This window comes from Patiria miniata, unplaced genomic scaffold (assembly GCF_015706575.1).
Source record: "Patiria miniata isolate m_02_andy unplaced genomic scaffold, ASM1570657v1 HiC_scaffold_27, whole genome shotgun sequence".
NCBI lineage: Eukaryota > Metazoa > Echinodermata > Asteroidea > Valvatida > Asterinidae > Patiria > Patiria miniata.
In genome coordinates, this window is record NW_024037066.1 from 4335513 (window position 1) to 4358475 (window position 22963).

The 22963-nt window shown below is 39.8% G+C and overlaps 3 protein-coding genes across 4 annotated transcripts in view; 2 read left to right on the forward strand and 1 right to left on the reverse strand.

The window, feature by feature from the left end:
• Positions 1-14517, forward strand: part of LOC119734153 (uncharacterized histidine-rich protein DDB_G0274557-like) — a 29246-nt gene extending 14729 nt beyond the window's left edge. The window contains exons 2-5 of one of the 2 annotated variants that reach the window (XR_005272051.1): positions 4179-4395; positions 10304-10391; positions 12557-12669; positions 13203-14517. Coding sequence is in view for 1 of the 2 variants with exons in the window: in XM_038207498.1 (XP_038063426.1) it covers positions 7842-7899; positions 10304-10391; positions 12557-12665 (255 nt within the window). In the remaining variant the exon portion in view is untranslated. Of the gene's footprint in view, positions 1-4178; positions 4396-7752; positions 7900-10303; positions 10392-12556; positions 12670-13202 lie in introns of those variants that run through there. The other variant, XM_038207498.1, reaches the window with a different exon arrangement.
• LOC119734152 lies at positions 1781-4911 on the reverse strand. The gene is made up of 4 exons (XM_038207497.1): positions 4744-4911; positions 4209-4308; positions 2988-3115; positions 1781-2580 (listed from the first exon to the last, which is right to left on the reverse strand). Exons 1-4 carry the CDS (start codon positions 4796-4798, stop codon positions 2459-2461), a joined length of 405 nt encoding a protein of 134 aa, XP_038063425.1. The 5' UTR covers positions 4799-4911; the 3' UTR covers positions 1781-2458.
• A 2638-nt stretch (positions 14518-17155) lies between the features above and the next one.
• LOC119734177 (lysine-specific demethylase 7B-like) lies at positions 17156-22910 on the forward strand. Its single transcript, XM_038207527.1, has 4 exons — positions 17156-17333; positions 19345-19429; positions 20610-20743; positions 21628-22910. Exons 1-4 carry the CDS (start codon positions 17276-17278, stop codon positions 21705-21707), a joined length of 357 nt encoding a protein of 118 aa, XP_038063455.1. The 5' UTR covers positions 17156-17275; the 3' UTR covers positions 21708-22910.
• Positions 22911-22963: the final 53 nt, after the last annotated feature.

A 22963-nucleotide genomic window follows, 5' to 3' on the forward strand; every position in this document is an offset into this window, starting at 1 on the left:
AGGAACATTTATCTCTTTACGTACCTGGGTAATCACAAATTGTTCAAACACTTGATTGACATTTTCATATGTGGACCCACTATACCAGGAAATGTTTCTAGTGCTGTCTGATTGTAATTGGATAGAATGTGCTGGTATTTTGGAGTAGCCCTGGCTTTCTTTTTACCTGCATCCTCCATTTCTGGTTTTGCATTTGTCCTTAACTTTCCTTGTCAACCTAACCATACCCTTTCCCACCCTTCCTCGCCTCTTCCTTTCACTTTTTCAATATTTCATCACCACTGCACCATGCCCCCAATAATCAATTCATTGTCATCACATCTCTAGGTTTCCCATATCCCGTTTTTTTCTCAAGCTTATTGTCTTATATTCTCATATTTCTTGATCCAGGTAAGATACTTTTAGCGAAGCATTCCGCCATCCATCTCTATTCCCCGTTGTGAAGCTTCCCATTATTGTGGTACCGAGTGGTTCCTGTGCTCAACGATAAGTCATTGTCCTCTTTCCCCTGTGCCCCACCCAATACTTGTAAAAAGTGCCCTTCGTTTGTTGACAAGTGCACTTTTTATGAGTGCCCATTTTGAAAAAAAAATCGTGCCTTTTTGTGTCATCGGCCGTTACGGGTGGCTTTTTGTTTATACAGTATTCGCGCATGTATCGCCCTGAAAAACACCATATATTGTCTTTCAGTGTGCATAATTTTCGGTTTTGAACATCGCCTACATCGACGGATGATACCAGTCCCAGCCCCCCCCCCCCCCCTCCCAACTATTTGATTTTACGGAGGCCAAGTGTCCGGCGAAAAAAAAGTGTATACGTTTCAGCACGGATGTACACGTGCCTTTCTCAAGAAATGTTTGGCACCCCCCCCCCCCCCAATCAAATTGACCTTGCTGCGTCCCCCTTTATCCTAGTTATAGTAACGCCACTGATTCTGAGTGAAAGCCACTGAGAAAATAGCACTGCAGCGCGCAAACCATAATGCTTAAATCATCATGAAGGTGTCCTATACCATGATTAGAGTTTCCGTTGAGTGCTAGATAGACCATTACCATGTTGCAGCCATCTTGATTCCCCCCCCCCCCCCATTCAAATCAACGTCACCAAAGCGAGACTAGAAGGGAAAAATAGTCTGGTTCCTTTTTGCACAAAACACATTATCATTCAGTACTTATTAGATACTGGAACATGACTGAAATGGTGGCAGCATGATAGAAGTCTATTGGAGCAGATCCAATAACGTAACCACGGGGGTGGTGGAGGGGTCGGGGGGGGGGGGGGGGGGGGAGGGTGAGTGCGTGCCTCCGGGTGCCACCCATTTCGAAACTTTAATTGAACAAAAGTGTATATCAATTGACTTTAAGTACCCCCTTGCAATTTGTACACCCCCGGATACCCCTCAGAATTGTAACCTAGTAACCTAGAGGGAGAACCTGAACGGTCCGTGGTCGGCGGGTAGCATTACACTAAGGGGCATGAGACCAGTGTCCCCTACCTTTGTTCTCCCGTGCCCCCCCCCCTCTTTAGTTACTTCAATGAAAAGAGATAATTATTTATACTCATCATGTAAATAGTGTTTTTCCCCAATGAAAAAAGAACCACACTTAAAACCACTAATTTTTATTTGCGCTTCTACTTCTCTACAGTTTTATTTGATTGAAATCTTCAGTTTGGGATTGTCAGAGAAATTGTCAATCATTATGATACATGTTAATTATGATAACACATTATTTTAAACTTTTCCGTTACAATGTGAATACTCCGGGAGTCCTCGAGTTGTCATCTAACTTATTACCCTCACTTTGTTAGGGCGACACTTTGTGCTTGACTTTTCTAAATGAGGGCAACACAAATCATTATAGGGTGGCGATTTGGTATCGCCCTATTGTTTTAACATACAATTTGGAAAAGGAATTATTTTGTTGTCGCAAATGGCTGAAAAATTTTACTTGGGAGGAGAAACCCTCAAATATGGAGTTTCGTACGGGTAGGATAAGGTATAATTGGGGTTGGGGTCATTGAAAAGTCAATGGGAAGTGTCGCCCTTTTATAGTATGTGGTAGAATTATTATTACTACGGAACCAAACTGGTTGCTGGTCAAAGCAGAAAAAACCATTTTTTTTCCTTTTTGCGTTGAAAACTTCTGATAACTGGGCGCATGTGGTTCTTTCTATTGATATCGAGCGCAATTGGTATAAAACATCAATGCTTCGTATTACTCATTGGAAGTAAACTAAGAATACACGATAAAGATTTTGAAAGGCGGTACTAAGCACTTGAAATTGAGGCAGGCTTTAAGAAAGCATCTACAAGTTGCAGTAATGTTATTCAACTAAATTTATCGGTGACCAAACGCACACTATTTTGATCGGAGCAAAAAAAACAAAAATCTGATGAGCGTTTCAGTGGGTCTCAAAACCCAACTTGACCCGTGTCTTGGCCGTCTTTTTCCTGATCCTAGCAGTGCTCGAGCATCTCTTCCCACCAGCATCCCTCGTGACAACATTCCTCGTGCATGCCGCGCTTGCCGACGCCCTCACTCATCAGGAAAGTGTTGGCCTCTCCCGCTGACAGAAACTCTAGTTTTATATGAAATAAAATGGAGACGACAATCATAATTAACGTTGGCAAGTTGTGACCGAGAGAGGGCTCTTCTATAGGCTGGTTACGGATGCAGCATCTTTTCCAACCCCAAGATGTGGGATTTCAAGGTCGAGGAGATTTTGTAGTTTGTGCATTTTGTTCTCGTTTGAAGCAATAAAAGTGCTTAAAATCCAAAAATGGATGCCTAATAACTAACCTGATGAAGTTTTAGCTCTGTGAATGCTGTAAATTTAGTGGAAATAGAACAAAAATCAAGTCCATATTCTGAATTTCTATTTCAATTCCAAAGTTGCCCTGTCATACTGTGAGTTGCGCCCAAAATCAGCATACGGGACAGAAGAAGAACGAATAGAGCACAACATTTGACCAGAAGGTTCTTTACCGTCGTTGTCCCGTTTGTGATGAATCAGGCCGGACGGGTGGCATACGAACGACGACCAACTGTGGGTAGTTGTCCCACACACACGGAACCGTGGTCCACTTCTGCTGTAGTATTGGTTTTTGTTCTTACTGTGGGGTTAGAAAAAAAACAGGGAAAGTGCAATTAGACCGATAGAATCACATTTTCGGTGAATACAAATGCTGTCCGGTTTTTTAGTGACATTTTCTTGATGCACTTACTTAAAAATTTGTCAGGCTTGTTTTGTGTGAACTGGGACCATATGCCTTAGTAATGAAGTTATTGTCAATCGCCCGAAGCAAATTTCAGTGTCTGAATTGATGTATAATGGCCTTTGCATGTGACGTCACATGTGGGGGCAGGTGTTTGCTCTTGTGTGATGCACGTGAGTAGACTGTTTTTGCGTGCACTGTCATTAAATTTAAATGGCAATGCTGCCACCAGCGAGGTCGCGCAGTGGAAGGGGTCTATTGGATAGACGAATTGCAAATTGGAATCGAAACCGAGGCTCTCAGTGCTAAGCCATTGTATGACATTAAGGACCTTTTCTGTTTAAATCCTTTCAACAAAAGACAGCACTAAGGCCCTCGCTTTCAGTGCCAATTTGAAATTCACCATTTTTTTCAGCATGCATCAGCGGCGATGTTAGAAGATTTCGCAGGGACTCGAGGAATTGGTTCTGCGTCATTTGTTCTTGTTCACTCAAAAATTGCCCGGGTTAATTTCACCCAAGAAAGGGTGAAAACTGCAACTACCCAAAATTGGGTTATTCTATTATTGTTTGGGTTAGAATTTCTGTTAAATTCAACCAAAACCTGTGGTCATACAATACCAAATTTACTTGGTCTTGTATGACCAGAACGTTTGGTTGAATTCAACGGAAATTCTAACCCAAACAATTGGTTACAGAACAACCCAATTTTGGGTAGTTGCAGTTTCTACCCTTGCTTGGGTAAATTCAACCCAGGCAATTTGTCAGTGTTGCTTTCTTGTAGCACTGCATCGTGCAATCATTGTAAATTCATGGATCGTTTTTTACATTAATTTTACATCGTTACCCAATATCTAGTATTATCTGTGAATTTAGGGCACTCATTCATTGCTCTACACAATAAGAGTGAGATAGGAGGGTTCTCGCAGAAAATTTAAAACAAATCATATCTTTGTAAACAGATTTGAACAAATACAACAAAGTGGACTCACACATCGAAATCGTCCCCTTCGAAATCGTCCTCTTCAATCTTCCCTCCTGTCAGGACTTCTATACCATCGTTGGCTGGAGGGGCAGCATTGGCATGAGGACCTGAAGTATAAATGGAAAGAAACACGCAACAGAGTTTTACTCACGATGCGATGGACTCTTCACCACTGGAGTATAATTTTACTGAAAGTGAGTATGAGGTTCAGTGGAAAACAAAACGAGCAATAGAACCCTTGAAATGCAGTTCAACTTTATTGTGTGTCATACACCTGTGTGTCAAATGCCCCCACCCTCGGGCATCCCACGCTGCCCCATCCCTTATGTAAGGTGATTTTTCTAACGGAGTTTCTGTTTCATGCATTTCGGCGCAAATAAAAATCGCTACAGTTTACTTCTGCAAAAAGGGGCTGTGCTCCAGGGGTTATATGTTTGGCGACGGAGGGGGTGGAGGGGGGCTCACTGACAGATAAACAATACACAGTCAATACAAAAAATAATGTGAGAACTCGGAATCAGAAACTGAGATAGGCAACCAACCTGCCAGAGCAACTGCAGCACAGGCTCCAAGCATGAGAACCATGAAGAGATTCATGATGATGATGATGATGTAGCAGAACCTCTACGTCGAATCAACTGTAGCAAGTGACCGTCGTAGTGATGTAGCCGTATGGTTGCGAACTAGAGTTAACTATCGGCCTTTTATAGACTTCAGCTGCAAAGGGAAACTTTGCGACCAAAAAAACGCGTGATTTGCTGGGACATGTTTGTGGAGGTGATGGGCACTACCTGCAATTATACCTCAGGGCGGAAAAAGGAGTTACCTGATGTTAGTCCAAATGTTTACTTTTGTTGAAATTAGAAATTGTTTCAGAGATGAAACATAACAATGGTAATTATTTTTCTTTATTTCCGGGGTTTACCAAATTCATGTCTTGCTTGTTTATTCTGACGTAGATCAAATAACCCGAAATTGGACAGAAATGTTTAAACAGCTCGATCCATCAAACTCACAAAGTAAATGAATAACTGAATAATTAGACTTTTTTTCTAACACTAAAATATATTTTCATATGTGGACACAAACTACACCAGGAAATGTTTCTAGTGCCGTCCGATTGTAATTGGATAGAATGTGCTGGTATTTTGGAGAAACCCTGTCTTTCTTTTCACCTGTATCCTCCATATCTGGTTCTACATTTGTCCTTAAATTTCCTTTCCAAACCAACTACACCCTATCCCACCCTTCATCGCCTCTTCCTTTCACTTTTCAATACTTCATCACCACTGCACCATGACCCCAATAATCAGTCCATTGTCATCACATCTTTAGGTTTCCCTTTATTTCTTGTTCCATGTAAGAGCACTTTCAGTGCTGCATTCCGCCATCAAGTGCGCCCCGCCACCACCACGCTAAACCCAAGATGCACGCCACTGGCTCCAGTGCAATGTTCACACACCGGACTAAACTAATAGCTATGGTCACTTTTTTGCAAGTTTTTTTTTAAAGCCTTTTCTGTTTCCATGCTCACGGAGGTTCGAGACTATCTACAGATAATTACAGTCATGCATGTGATAAATTACTGATTCCCCAGTTCTGGGGATCCAAAATGAACCTGCGGAAAAAAAGAATGACGTAAAGAGTGCACATACTACGCAGTAATCAGCTATGCTAGTGTTAACTAATAAAACCGCACGATATTTTGCCTGGTATCTGTCCGCTCCGTTCACAAGTACCCCCCTCACCGGCAAAGGAAATACAGTTGGGGGTGACCGACTGACGCCATCTTACCTGACTGCAATTCATTTGTCGCGAAGCGCGGCCACTGCGCGTCAACCAGTGAAATGTCCCGCCCATGGGGCGTCGTTGTTAGGTAAAAGGGCGCCCTCTTTTGGTAGCGCACGGAGCTCATACATGAATTGCAATTGCTAAAGATTCTGACTACATGGACAAGATTTGCCAAAGTAGTCAAATCTTTTGGTCTGGTAATCAGACTAATGTTTTTGTTGTTAGGTTTCTCTTGAATATCACATGCAATTATCAGCGCCCGTCAGGCAGTCGCCAGGGGCGTGTTCTCGACACAAATTATACCAGCAAAATAATAAAAAGGACCACTTCAACAAATCGAAAATGATGTCTGAATATAAACGGTAGGGGAAAACCTCATTTGGCACTTCATGTCAGTCTGCGAAGATCGTTCGCGTGCAGTGATCAATTAAAGTTCACGTCGGTCGTTTAATAGTTCATTGGGTAGTTCATTGGGCAATAGACTTGAGGACAAGTCACTATGCAGTCATTTTTTGTCTGTCGCCCCGACATTTACTAGCACATCGTTGTATATCGTATAATTATTATCGTTTGCTGGCCTCGACATGTCTAGGTAATTGGTATCTCACCGTATTGCACCGACCGTCCCCGCATGTTAGTGACATGACCGCACGCTACATGCTAAAATGCTGTATGCGGTATGCGCTGCGTGGCGGGCGAACTAAACCCGCGAACAATTACTGACTTGATTTCAAGTCTAATTGGACAAAAGTGAAAGTACAACCAGGGTACCATGGTACAGAGCAACTTGTTTTAGCAGAGGTACTTTTCTGTGTAGTTTGCTCAGTGCATGGCGGATCAGGAATTCCTCAGGGCAACGAGGCTTAAAGTAGGCCTAGTGAATCAAGATGTAGTGAGTGATGGAGTTTATTAAAGGAGTTAATTAAGTCAAATTTTGATTCTTTTTACATTGTGTGATGATCAGACGGGGGGGGGGGGTCGAAGCCCCAATCACTCATTGGATCCGCATTTGTTGTTCCGACTTATAAAAGTAAATTTAAGTAAATTTCCAAACAAAGGGTACTAGTATACCAGTTTTGTATTGTAAGTGCATTCAATTCTAAGACAAATAGTTGAATGTCGCCCTAGAGGTATAGTCTCGCAACCAAACGCTGGATACGCTGCAGAATTGGCCTCATTGGAAAAAATCCAAGGAGCAGGAAAAACGTCGATCGAAAGCGATTCCAGCATTGTCCAGGCTGGCGTCATCCAAATTTAGCATATATTTCTTTGTATTCCTAAAAAAAAATCCATTATCTCAAAGAACAGGGCGGAAATTACTCCCACGAAGTCAACTCACAAGTGGTAGAAAAAACAGCAGCACTAAAAACTAAAAGCATCGACGGATTTTAATTTAGTTCTTGGCTTAGAATATGGCGCGTAATTCATGTTTAAGTGTTTATGCGCCCATTAAATTCTAAATTGTGACTTTACGTTCGTTACAGGATTGTAATCATTCAACCACGATTAATTATCTGATCTTAACTACTACATGTAGTATGAAAACGGCGAAATAATTTTCCCGTTTTGTAAAATAATTATCAAAAATGCGGGTGTAGGCCTCCTCAACAACATTTCAAAAGTTGACACACTAGCTGAGTCTTTACTAATATTTGTCGTCGAGTGATGTATAACAGTCCTTCACATCGCCCACCCACGGGCAGCATGGGCTAGAAAAAGCATATAAGCACGTCGATTTCTCTGGTGTGCCCAACCGGAGCTGGCTTTACGTTGCTACTATCTGCCCTTGTTTGCGTGGTATAGTTTCTACCAAGAAGGTTCAGTTGAGCTTCTCTATTCCAGTATCACCATGAAGTACTTCATCCTGCTTCTTGTGGTTGGGGCTTGTGTTGCAGCAGCTATCGAAGGTGGGTACTTAATTCTTTGATGCTGACACGACACGAACTAACCAATAATATTGACTGGTATATAGGGTTGTTTCTTGATCACCAGAAGGCACACAGGCGATGTCCATGGTGCTATTCGTACCCAATTCGAAAAGGAAGAAAACCTTTTTTTAAACTAAATGATTGTAGCCACTCTCCTAACACAGATAAATGACAATTAAGTTATTAGAGTTATATTGAATGGTAGTTAGGGAGACAAATAAATTATTTTATTAGGGAAATACTGGTCATTAGGGAGACAATTAATGTCGCCTCACAAATGCTTTAAATACCATTTCTAGAACTACCGGAAAGTTTAGGATGAGTAGTATCTTGTGGTTATGGGTGCCTTGTGCACAAGTCTATGGGAATGTTTCTCCCGTGTACCATTTTTGGTACATTTATTATGTGTACTATTTTGATCACTGTTACAAGCTCGAACCTTGTCCAAACGCTCCTCTCTTAGGCCAAAAACAAGTCTCCGGTTTCTGGTACGGAGCTTGCCCAAAAAGTGGTGCGACGACGCGGCTTTTTTTTTTTACCTGTTTTTTTTTTGCTTCAAATGTCGGCTGATGACTGCAAATGGTGCCCGACTAAACTTAGTGCAAATAATGGAGTCCAGAGAGGCCACATAAAGCTTATTCTCGATCATAACCCCCATCTAAAAACACGTTAAAATTGTGCAGCAGCAGGATTCCAGTCAAACCAGTGAGTTTGGCGGTTTTGAGACATAATCTTTTATTGAAAAAAAAACTTTTTCATTTTGCCGACGCGCATGGCTATGGCGACGCGCACGCATACCAGAAACCGGAGACTATATTTTTGGGGCTTATCGGTGAAAGCATAAGCATACAACATACTAATGATTTATTATATGAACGGAGATTCACTATTTAATTGTTATACATATTCGTTCAGACTGTTAGCGTACCACAGAATCTCTTGCAAGGAGCAAGCTCAAAAAGAAACATGAGCTTTTTCGTTAGTTCTGACTCATTGGTCATAATAACACAAAATACAAGTAATATGTAACGATTGTGTTCTCTTAAACGTACCGTATCCCTGCGATATGTTCTAGTTTCGCCGAACAAACAATTTCTTTTTCAATTGCTATTTTCCAAGCAATAAAAAGTTATTCACTTTTGAATAGGCATCGAACGAAAATATCCACAGACGTTTTGTTGTTTCTTTACACAGTTCGAATTATTGGCAACCAGACAATAACTTGGCTCTCGCATGAGGGCGGGTTCATTTTGTGCTCAAAATGGAGGGCTGCAGACACCTACAATATGAAACAAGTGGGTTTTTTTTTGGTTAAAACAAAACATACAAATTGAAAGTTCGATAAAAGGAAAAATCATTTTTTTTTGAAGAAAACTGGAAAAATATTATGAAACAGACTTTCATCAAGGCATATATTTTAATGAGAAATTATGAGTATTTAACACTACGAGAGATAAAAAGACTCACACGCTACTAATTAAAAGGCTCGTTTTCTTTTCATTTCTTTGTCATTTCATTTTGTTGCACTGTTGCATTTGAATTAAAGCGCGCGCCTCCTGACACTAATTTCTGGATGTGTATACCAAAAATGTTCAACACATTTTGTTGCGCGTGCAAGGCGAAAGTTGCGTTGAGTGAAACTGGCTGCAGGTCCGTTGACTAATTATCTTGTGTACAGACAATGTTACATTTGTTATAATTTATTATGTTTCGGTCAGGTAATGCCAATTTTCAGCAAGCTGTTCTCTTCTGCACCGCATGCATGTGTAGTCTCTCTCTTGAAATGTGTAAAAGTGGTGACAAAACCGAATATCCCTTTGAATACCGTCGTGCCAAAGTTGTCCAAACGTAGCTTGAAAATTTGTTAAAACGTTGATATCCAGCATTTTCAAAACTTGTAAAAACGAAGAGCAAAGAAAGGACAAAGAAATAAACAACAGCTTAGAAATAGTTATTGGAAAAGCAAAACAACACAAACCAAAAGTGAACACATACCAAAAAAAGTGTCAAAACAAAACAAAAACTACGAAGTATTCATTTGCCTACAGTTTAGAGGAAAGAATACTTGCATGTATCTGTTATTTCATTTTAGAATTCGTTTCATGGCCCTTATAATACTGACATGATGTAGTCCATGTATGTAAAGGCGCTATTCGAGAGAATTTTGTCAAACGTCTCGTGGTAACGAAATGAAAATGTGGAGAATGGCCTTGATATTTAGGGTTAATAATTATGAGCAAAATAACACGCAAAAGATGATTAAATGTTTCGGTTCACCGTTAGTGTCATCACAGATCTCACGTCCATATAGTGTAACATCTTCTTTCTTTCTTTTTTATATGTGACCATTTATTTTGTTCGATGTTTGCATTCTGACATGCAGATGACGCCAAGGCATTGGAGGCCTTAATGCAAGCGATTGACAGCAATGAGCTAGATGCAGAGATGGAGACTATGGCCGATCTCCCCCTGTAAGCTAACGTCATTATTATTTGTTATATAACTGACATACAAATCCTAGTCATTTGATTGGTGGAACTCACATCACGTGACATTCGTTATTGCTCCTACTTACGCCGCGGCTCAGAAAGTACTATCCACCCATGGGGAATGGGAAATACTATTCAACAGTTAGGATCATGACGCTATATTTGTGTGCAAATGCATGCTGGTTTGCGCGTTCAGCGTTGCGCGTAGCGCGTCTTGTTCCAAAGAGCCAGCGCTACAGCGTTGGATTCAAACATTTTCGTGAAGGGGTGGTTTGCAAGAGAGAAATAGATTTTCCTTCATTTTTTTTTTGAAAAAAAGTTCAAAAATATCAAATGACAAGGATCTATATGTCAGTTATATAAAACAAATATTGAGTGGCTTTATTTAAATTGTGAAATAGGAGGAATATTATCGCTCGGTAAAATCTGGACTTTTCCAGTTCACTCGGCTTCGCCTCGTGAAGTGGAAAAGTCCAGATTTTACCTTGCGATTATTCCTCCCGTTCCACGCTGATCCACTCAATATTTGTATAATATATATATATATATAAATATAAATATAACACCTCACCCACAGATTCTGTGTCTTGATTGGCTGAGAGTGAGTCACATGTTACTTTCTAATTTTGCTATCTTTCTGTGCACGGCCACAAGTACTATACCCGTAGCAACCAAAGTACTATACCATTAGCAACCAAAGTACTATTTCCATGGCGCGGTATTTGTGTGTGGATGTTGGTGTTCGAGTTGCCCGTTGCGCGTTGCGCGTAGCGTGTATTGTTCCAAAGAGAGCGCGCCGCAGACTTGGGTTCAAATATTTCGTGAAGGGGTAGTTTTTTCCACCAATTTTGTATTGAAATTGAAGCTTATTTCAACTGTGTTCAGATTTAAAAATTTAAAATATTAAAACCAAGCAGAATCTGTGGGCGAAGTGTTATAAAACAAATATTGAATGCTTTATCTCGTGGTGAAGTAAAACTAGCCTCCCTCGGTGATCCATGGACCATTCTGTTTTCCCTCTGCTTCGCCTCGGGAAAATAGAATGTCCATGGATCACCTCGGGAGGCTAGTTTTACTACACCACTCGAAGCATTTAATATTTGTAACATATTGCACATCATAACCTTTATGATTTGCTGAACGGAAAATCATGCTTAGCACATCTACTTACTAAGCAGAAAATAGACGAGAACCAGTCACAAGCAGTATAAATCTCTTAGCATTTTGGTTGGCTACCTGATATTGCTAAACATGTGTTTTCTCTGCTCACCACGACTATGCTCAGCACATAGTTTCCATTATAACACCTCACCCACAGATTGTGTATTTTGATTGGTCAAGAGCGAGTCACATGATACTTTCTATTTTTTGCTATCTTTCTGTGCACGGCCAAATGTACTATTCCCGTAGCAACCAAAGTACTATACCATTAGCAACCAAAATACTTTTTCCAGGGCGCTGTATTTGTGTGCAAATGCATGCTGGTGTACGCGTTGCGCGTTGCACGTGGCGCGTTTTGTTCCAAAGAGAGCGCGCCACAGAGTTGGGTTCAAACATATCGTAAAGGGATAGTTTGGAAGAGAGAAATACATTTTCCACCAAGTTTGTATTGAAATTGGACGTTTATTTCAACATGTGCGGTAGGAATCAAAACTATCACCCCTAAACTAACAGCTCGTTTTTAAGAGTCACAATTTTGACTCCCGGAATTCGATCTTGTTAGAATAACACAAAAACGCCAAGTTTTTACAGGATGTTTGTGTAGACGTTTATTTGCTTTTGCTAAATGCTCTCTCCGGCAGTTAACATCATTTCATTTAAAACACGTTTTGTAGCTCAATTGGGCGCATTCCAGGTCGTAATGTGTTTTTTTTTTAAGTTAAGAGTTTTCTTACTTTTAATGAACGGGGAGAAATATCCGATTTTTTTTAATCCAAATAAATTTTCAATCCATTTGTCTGCCCAGTGCCCCCTCCCTCCCTGGATCTGCCCTTAATCTTGGGCGGATGTCATCGCCCTTTTTCCGATATTTCGGGATTTTGTTAAAAAGCCTTCCCGCTGACCAAAATGCCTCTAGTAGGCCTAGATTAGTCACACATGTCCATGACTGCTATTAACTGAGACCTGTGAATGTGTTTCGTATACAGGAAGAACGGCGTCTCCACAGGATGGTGGCACCACCACCCCCACCACACTCACCACCATCACCACCACCACACCCACCACCACTACCACCACAAGCGAGATGAAAACTAATCAGGTATTTTGTTAATGAAATAGGGCCTAGACCTAGAAGAAAATGTACATAACATGTCTAGGTTCTCCTTTCGAAAGCAGCGTTGTATAGTCGAGTCCATTACGAGTCAGAGTACATGAGTAAATCACAAGTTTGGTTCCGAGTCCAGTCACAAGTCACTCTAAAAACTCTTGGCTCAGAATTGACCGATCTGAGGAAAAGATGGTGGTATACGCAGTGCCTGCCTTTATTGCTACGTCATGGGGGGGGGGGGTATGGCCCCGTTGCCCCCCTCCCTTGGATCCGCCCTTGAGTCTATATCTGCACAGTCCTTTTCCGGGTCGAAATTGACACTCTCTGGATCAAAATGATATTGAAAAATGTCATTTTTGATCCAGAAAAGTGTCATTTTGACCAGAAAAGTGTCATTTTGACCCGGTAAAGGACTGTGCAGATATAGACTCAGATTCTGGGTCCATTCTGACCCAGGAGTTACATTGTACACAAATTGTTCCTAATAATCTACGATTGAAACAAATGTTGTATTTTTTTTACAGATCGCATGCTCAATTAGGCTATCGACATCCATGAGTAATGTTGCCACGAGGGATGCTACTGGGAGGAAATCGTGGAATATTGCTAGACAACACAGCAAGATACACGGCCTGAACGGGCATGCTGCCCGGCTTAGTTAACGTAGAATTAGTAATGAAGTCGTTCCTTTTATCTTGATATGATGTATTCCTTCGTCTTTAAGTAACTTTGCTTATTTTTTTTCTCTTAATATTTAAATGTGGTATTTTGGGATTATTGTTTTGAAGCCGGTTGTCTAACGAGTATATCACACATTGTATTAACTGATTACTCAATCAATATTTGATTCAAACAATATTCAAACAATACTGATCAAGGTGGTGAATTTTGAAAGAAAAAAACAAACGAGGGGAAAAACCGACAAAAAGTCACGCATGACGTAAACGTAATAGCAGAATAAGAAGGAGGGACGTTGCTTGCTGGTTCGAGCTCGCACCTCCATTTTATAACTGCATTTTTTCAAATAATATTCCTCAAATAATATGAAACTGCTATGAAGACTTTGGGGAAAAGCGTTATAAAGAAAACTGCAATTTCTCCACGAGGACAGACCGCTTTTTTAAAACTTTGTTCCGTTGTTCTTGTATATCTTTCAAAATTAGAAAGTCATAAGTACTCTGTGAAATCAACTTAAGTTTGAAGACTGTTCGAACCAAATTAAGAAACTATAGTCACGTATACATAGCAAAAGAATTTGACGACCCGCTGCAACTGTAGTTTTACATAAAGTTATTCATAAGCTTTTTGTCCAATACACGAGAGGAAGAAAGTGGCAGAGCCCTAGCTGCAAATATTACAATTAATTTTGGTTTAAGTAGACCTTCGTCATAAAGTACGCATATCGGTTGGTAAAGTTTTGGCGTAATAACAAACTTCGGCCCGATCTAGGTACCTGAAGATAGAACTATTATTCTTGCAATGAACCTGTCGATTACTTTAGCAAGTTTAAAATACGATTACAAAATCAACCGTGATAGAATCACTTACTTATACGATCATGAACATGTTATACATAAAAAAAAAACTTGTTTTGTGTCAATCTAATCTATTTTTGCTCCTAGAATAGATCTGGTTTTACTCTACAAAGTTGATCTTTAAAAGTAAAATCTTAAGACACTGTGCAATGATTTCTATTTATAGACAGATAAATCACTAGAGACTCGTATCTTACTACTGTAATTCTTTCATTGGTTCAGGTAATCTCTTACTTTTATTTCAACTTTTCAAATTACACATTTTACTGAAAGACTTCATTAAATTAAGTAGCAAAGCAATCTGCGTGAGAATGGAGTGTTTAAGAAATAACTGTGTCTTGGAATTAGGGATTTGAACGACAAAAAGTGCAGGTGAACTTGTACAGCAGGTGTGCTAATGTAGGATGGAAAAAAAGAAAACTTCTTCTGGGTTGACTAAAAGTGACATTTAAATGCCTCTTTACTGGGTAAAAGAAGTAGCAGTAACTTTAGAAAAACTAGACCAAAGTCCTCCTCCCCCAATCAGTGTCGTTACCGTCTTTGGGGAGTGACTACTACTGCCGTCTCAATACGCTTCCCATCTCGGCCTTCCAAAATATATGATTCGTGACGTTTAAAAGAAATATTGAAGTCGGATTAAGATTTAAAAAACAGACAAGGAAATGCGGAAGGATTATGTCACTGAATACTTGAAACACCAATTTTCTCACTGGTCTCCTCCAATCTTATACTTACTTTACGGCAAGTCTAATCAAAACGGGAAATAAACAGAGGCGTAGCCAGCGGGGGGGGGGGGGGGGGAGGTGGGGGAGGAGAGCCCCCAATATTTTCCATTCAGGTGACTTTTTTCATAAGCGTTTACCCCCCCCCCCGAAATCTTTGTAAAGAGTGCCCATTAAAAAAAAGGTGGCCTTTTTACAAGCGGCCTTTAACGAGTGATCTTTCTGGAATTTCGCGCGACCGTCGGCAATTGTGCCGCCCTGAAAAGCGCCATCTATTGTCCGGCAGTGAGCATGATCGTTCGGTTTGAACAGCGCCCCCATTGGAAGATGGAACCAGCCCCCTCCCCCTCTACCATTCCCCCTCCCCCCCCCCCCCCATTGAATTTAAGGAGGCCAAGTGTCCGGATTATCTAAACAATGCTTTCGCCTTTGAAGGGGGCCTTCGTGATAGAATTGATAGCGTGCTCGGATTGTACGAGTGCGTGCGGGGGGAGGGCTAGCAGGGAAACATGTAGATGGCGGAATGCAGCACTTACATGGAACAAGAAATGTGGGAATACAATACAATGAATTGAGAAGAAAAGGTGTCAACGGAAAGCAAAATATGTGATTATTGGGGTCATGGTGCAGTGGTGATGACATATGAAAAAGTGAAAGGGAGAGGCGAGGAAGGGTAGGATAGAGTATGGTTGGATTGGAAAGGAAAGTTAAGGACAAATGCAGGACCAGGAATGGAGGATACAGGTGAAAAGAAAGACAGGGCTACTCCAAAATACCAGCACATTCTATCCAATTACAATCGGACGGCACTAGAAACATTTCCTGGTGTGCTATAGTGTGTCCACATATGAAAATATTAACTTAGTGCTTGGAATCATTCTGATTACGAGCGTAAGAATTTACTTTGTACGTTTGATGGATCAAAGTTTTTAATTTACATTTTGTACACCAAAAAAAAACAATCAGACCAGAAAGTAATACCTATGACGATTTCAGAGACTTTTCCAAAGACAAATGGGACAAATCCTGGAAAATTTAGAGAAAAATGACAAAACTGTTTGGACCCCTGTTCATTTTCAATGGGCCGCTTTCGCTTTATGCCTTCGGGCATATTTGTGCGCATGCGTGCATGAATTTGAATTTATTAGTGAACTGGTCTATACAGCCTGAAATTAAAAGGTCACGTGGCGAGCTTCCGGCCCTTCGCGCGGTATCATAAAAAAAAAAACATTTTAGTTTCCAATTTAAATTTGAGTTTTCACCCAACGACTGCAACCAAATTATTTAATAAATTGTCTTCTTTGTAGGGGCTACACCGAGTTCCACTAGTCCACATGTATTTTGGATTTTCGGATGTTTCTCTTTTGAGTAACAATTTTACAAAGGCCTTTTTCGAGGGTGATTTTCTTAAAAATTCAATGTACCAAAAAGAATTACACATTTTATAATTTTTGCACGTTAATTTTTTCTATTCAAGGGGTCCAGAAGCGCGCCACCAGGAGTGAACTTTCAGGCTCTATTCTAATACAAATGGTTGAATGCCGCCGTAGAGGGCGGTCGTGCAACCATACGCTGGATACGCTGCAGGATTGGCCTCCTTGACTAAAAAAAAAAGGAGCAGCAAGAAAAACGTCGACCGAATGCGACTCCAGCATTGTCCAAATTTAGCATAGTTTGGGGTTTTTTTTTTATTCATTACAAAAATCCATTATCTCAGAGAACAAGGCGGAAATTAATCCCACGAAACTCACAAGTGGTAGAAAAAACACAGTAGTAAACAAGTAATAAAACACCTTGTTTGTTTTCAATAAGTTTGTTAACTTTCATGCGAAAAGTGTCATCGACACATTTATATTTAGGGCACGCTGTAGAACATTGCAGCTAATTCGTGTTCAAGTGTTTATGTGCCTATATTAGATTCCAAATTGTGACAGGAATTTGGTTACGGGATTGTAATCATTCAAACACGATTAATAATCCCATCTTAACTACCAGTATGAAAACGGCAACATAATTGTCCCGTTTTGTAAAGTAATTATCTAAACAGGGGGAGTTGTAAGTCCACTTGGAGAAAAAAAATGCGGGTGTACGTCTCCTTTACAACTTTTCAAAACGTTGGCAATTGAGTCTTAAATTACAAATGATTGTCGTCGCGTGATGTATAGTCCTACACATGTCCCACCCACGGGCAGCACGGGCTAGAAAAAGCATATAAGCTCGCCGATTTCCGTGGTGTGCCAAACCGGAGCTGGCGTGACGTTGCTGCTATCGGCCCTTGTTTGCGTGGTATAGTTTCTACCAAGAAGATTAATAGTTGAGCTTCTCTCTGCCAATATCACCATGAAGTGCTTCATCCTGCTTCTTCTGATTGGGGCTTGTGCTGCAGCAGCTATCGAAGGTGGGTAGTTTTGTTCTCTGTCACTGACACGACACGAACTTAGAGTAAATAACCAGTAATATTGACTGGTATATAGGGTTGTTTCGTGATCATCAAAAGGCACCCAGGCGATGTCCATGGTGTTATTCGTAGCCAACTCGAAAAGGAATATAACCTTCTTTTTTTTTTACCTCTCCAAACACAGATCAATGACAATTAAGTTATTAGAGTTATATTGAATGGTAGTTAATAGGGAGACACTTTCTAGTAAATTATTTTATTAAAGAGATACTGATCGTTGGGGAGACAATTTGTGTCTCCCCAAAAATGCTTTAGATTTCTAGAACTAAAATGTTCTTTTCTAAAGTGATTCGAAGTTCTTGTGTCAGTACATGTCAGTACATTGTTTTCAATGAACACATTTTTGGGTCCACAATTTGAGCAGAAAACACCTAAAATGAACAGTGTCGTCCTGCAATGACATCACAGCAACAACGCCCTCAGTTGTCCGGAAAAGTATGGACAATTTTGAAAGTTTAAAGAAGTGCACTTTTCAAAAAATGTACCAAAAGGGATGTCAAATATCTTTCACACATTTAAGAGGAGTGAGAGTTGCACAAAATGTGTTCCTAAGAACAATTCATTTTGTGAACGCTTTAAGAAGTTTAGGGATGGGTAGTATTTTCCAATGTGGTTATAGGTGCCTTGTGCACAGGTCTATGGGAATGGTTCTCTCGAGTACCATTTTGGTAAATGTAATATGTACTATTTTGATCACTGTTACGAGTTCGAACTTTGTTCAAACGCTCCTCTCTCACGGGTGAAAGGATAATTGCGTACAATACTAAATATTATTGAGTATTTTGAAAGAAACCTAAATGATACTTTAATTCTTATACAACTTTATATTCGCTCAGACTGTTAAAGCGTACCACAGAATCTCTTGCAAAGAGCAAGCTCACGAAGAAACATGAACTTTTACGTTAGTTCTGACTATTTGGTCATAATAATAACAAAAAATGCAAATGATGTGTAGCGATTGTGTTCACTTAACAATGCATTCCCCGCGCTAAGTTCTTGTTTTACCTGGAAAATGAATTATGAATTGCTCTTTTCCCTAGCAATATAAAAGTTATTCACTTTTGAATGAGGCATCGAACGAAAAAATCCAAAGACGTTAAGTTGTTTCTTTACAAACTTCGAATTATTGGCAACCAGACAATAACTTGGCTTTCGCATGAGGGCGGGTTCATTTCGTGCTCAAAATGGAGGGTTGCGACACCCAAAATATGAATAATGTAGTTTTGTGATTTTCGTTAACACAAAACATACAAATGGAAATCTCATTAAGAAGGGAAAAAACATTTTCTAAGAGCACAGGGTGTACATCTTTAAAAGAATTGTTTACAGAAAGAACAAATTAAATGAAACAGACTGTCATCTATTCTCATGCGACATTATAAGCGTTTAACACTCCAGAAAAGAAAAGAATGACATGCTAATAATCAAATGGCTTGTTTTTCTTCTCATTTCTTTGTCGTTTTATTTTGTTGCTCTGTTGCATTTGAATTAAAGCGCGCGCCTCCTGACACTAATTTTTGGATCTGTACCAAAAATGGAATGCTGTGCAACACATTTGTTGCGTATACTATAGGCCTAAATCATTATATAGGCTATACATGGCGTAAGTTACGTTTAGTGAAACTGGCGTCAGGTCTGTTTACTGAAAATGTTCACATCTAATCATCTTGTGTACAGACCATGTTATATTTGTTTACAAATTGGATACTGTGGTCACGTGATGCCAAATTTCAGCAAACTGTTCTCTCTTTGCGCTTCATGCATGTGTAGCCTGTCTCGGAAAACGTGTAAAACTGGTGACACAAACCGTACATTATGAGTACAATAACATGCAAAAGATGATTCAATGTTTGGGTTGACTGCTAGTATGACGTCACAGGTTACATGGTCCATTTTACACCCTTTTTGGTGACCATTCATTTTTTTTCGATGTTTGCATTCTGACATTCAGATGACACCAAGGCATTGGAAGCCTTAATGCAAGCGATTGACAGCAATGAGGACGGAGAGATGGAGACCAAGGTGGAACCTTCCCTGTATGCTAATTTGATTATTATTTGTTGTTTTAAATCATAACCTTTACGATCTGCTGAGCGGAAAATAATGTTTAGCGGATTTACTTACTAAGCAGAAAACGGTTGACAACCAGTCACAAGCAGTATAAATCCCATGGCATTTCGGTTGGTATAACCTGATATCGCTAAGCCCTTTCACTGCTTAGCACGATTATGCTCAGCACATAGTTTCCTCTATTACTTGCCCATTGAGCATAAATTAAATAGCTCGCTGGCTAACTACGATGGCTCAGAAGCTACATTCCGGCCTGAAATCCCCGAAAATTAATGACTTGGATTGTTGAAAGTCTGGTTGAAAGGAAACTACCCTAATGTCGCACTGTTCCTGAGAAAAGACGAAAAATCGCGGGTTATTTTTCTTCTGACGCGGCGGACACTTTATGGTATACGCATACGTATTACCAGCCGTTTCCATTCAATGTAAAGTACACGTTGAGTGTGTGAGCCGTAATACACACAGCACCAATACACAAATGTTGTTTCTCGCACGTCCGCAGAATGCGATGTTCCACCGGTGGAACATGTGCGGCAGGAATCATGACTAGCACCCAACAGCTCATTTTTTAGGAGTCAACATTTTGACCCCGAAATTCATTCTCGCATGATTCTCGCAAGAATAACACAAAAAACGACCAGTTTTTAAAGGGGCGTTGTGTGGACGTTTATATACTATTGCTAAATGCTAGGCTTTCCGGCAATTAACGTCATTTCGTTTAAAACGCGTTTTGTAGCCCAATTGGGCGCATTCCAGGACGTAATGTCCCTTTAATTAATTAAGATTTTGCTTACTTTAGTAAACGGAGAGAAATATGCGATTTTTTAATCCAAATGAATGTTAACTCCATTCTTTGGGGGTTATGAAAAATTAGATGTTAAACTGGGCGCCTGCAAACCCGCGAAAGAGCATTATCTTCTGGGATGCCTTAGTCCACACAATTTCCGTCTTGCTAAATTCCGTCTTACAATTTCCGTCTTGCTTGTGTTTTGTTTCGGGCAGCAAATAGTATTTGAACGGTTTGTAAAGGCCTTCCCGCTGCGCTGACCCAAACAAATTATAGCCAAATGCCCTCAGTAGCCTAGATTAGTCCCACATGTCCATGACTGCTATTAACTGAAACCTCCGAATGTGTATCGTATACAGGAAGAACCGCATCTCCACAGGATCGTGGGGACACCACCACCACCGTCACCACCACCACCACCATCACCATCACCACCATCACCACCATCACTACCATCACTACCATCACTGCAAACGAGATGAGAACAACTCAGGTAATTGTTTAAACTATAGGCCTAGAAGAAAAAGTACATAACATGACTTTTTGTGTCGATTCTTCTTTCTGAACCAGTGCTGTACAGGGTGTTTCAATAAAAAGGAAACCCAACTTTGAAGAACCAGTATGGACAGACTGTTTACTGGCTATAAAACTGTTATCATCTGAAAGCGTAATCTCTAGCTTTTCAATGATACCATGTTTACATTTCCAGGGTCATGCATCACTGAGCACCACTGTCATGAGATTTTGATGCAAAGTTGTTGGTTCAATTTCATGTCAAACACAATAGGCATGGTGTGCATGAGAATAAGTATTCACGAAGAAGACACAAGTGCATAAAAAGAAACCAAAAAAAAACCAAGTCGGGTTGGTTTCAAAACTGGATTTTATGGTTTGTCATGAATTTCTCGTTTTGACCAAGCCACGTTCAAAACAATGTGCCATTTTCCCGAGGATTAACATTCAAGCCATTTCACAGACATGTTCGTAACAATAGGTACACCGTGCCCAGTGGGTTTTTATTATGAAAGTGAACCAACTGCATTTTTGCATCCAGTTTTCAAGACAATGATGCTCACTGATGCATGACTCAGAAAACCTAAACATAGTATCATTGAAAAGCATAGAGATTACGCTTTCAGATGATACCAGTTTTATAGCCAGTAAACATATCGTATGTCAAAACTCATTCTTTGAAGTTGGGTTTCCTTTTTTTTTAAACACCCTGTATAGTCCAGTCCATTACGAGTCAGAGTACATGAGCTAGTAAGTCACAAAGTTCGGTTCTGAGTCCAGTCACAAAGAACATGTAAACAAGTTTAATTATTGTTCCTAATAGTCTACGATTTAAACTAAATGTTTATTTTTTTTTTTTTACAGATGAGTTTCCGACTGAGGGTGATGCCACTTCCTTCATGACAAGTGCTGACGAGCGTAAGGCCAACATCATCCATGAGTAATGTTGCCACGAGGGATGCTTCTGGGAGGAAATCTTGGAACATTGCTATAGATGCACATCAAATTAGTAGCGAATTCGTTCATTTTATCTAGATATCATGTACTAGTTTTGCTTATTTTTGATTTCTCTTTAGGATTAAAGGTGGTATTTTTTGGTTATTTTTTAAGCGGTTGTCTATCGTGTATATCACACATTGTTTCTGATAATTAATACTTCATTCAAACAATATTCAAATAATACTAAACAAGATGGTGGATTAAAAACAAAAACACCGGAAAAAAACTGTAAAGTTCTTGAGTAACGCATGACGTAAACGTAACAGCAGAATAAGAAGGAGGGACGTTGCTTGCTGGTTCGAGCACGCACCTCCATTTTGTAACTGCATTGTTTTTCAAATAATATTCCCTAAATAATATGAAACTTCTATAATGAAGAATTTTGGGAAAAGCGTTAAAAACAAAACTGCAATTTCTCCACGAGGACAGCCGCTTTGTTTAAATTCTTATTTTGTTGCTCTCGTTTATCTTTCAAAATATGAAAGTCATAATTACTCTGTGAAATCAACTTGAGTTTGAAGGCTGTTCGAACCAATATAAGAAACTATAGTCACGTATATAGCAAAAGCTAGTTTGACGACCCGCTGCAACTGCGGTTTTACATAAAGTCATTAAAAAGCATTTTGTCCAATACTTGAGAGAAAGGAAGTGGCAGAGCTCTAGCTGCAAATATTACAATTAATTTTGGTTTAAGTAGACCTTCATCATAAAGTACGCATATCTGGTAAAGTTTTGGCGTAGTAACAAACTTCGGTCCGAATAGTTACCTGAAGGTAGAACTATTATTCTTGCAATGAACCTGTCGCTAACTTTAGCAAGTTTAAAAAACGATTACAAAAACAGCGTAATACAATCACTTACTTATGCGATCACGAACTTGTTATTCATCACCAAAACATGTTTTGCGTCAATCTAATCTATTTTTGCTCCTAGAATAGATCGGGTTTTACTCTATAAAGTTGATCGTTAAAAGTAAAATCTTAAGACACTGTGCAATGATTTCTATTTACAGACAGATAAATCACTGTAGACTCGTATCTTACTACCGTAATTCTTTCATTGCTTCAGGTTATCTCTAACTTTTATTTCAACTTTCAAATTACACATTTACTGAACGACTTCATTAAATTAAGTAGCAAAGCAATCTGCGAAAGAGTGGAGTGTTTAAGAAATAACTGTGTCTTGGAATGAGGGATTAGGG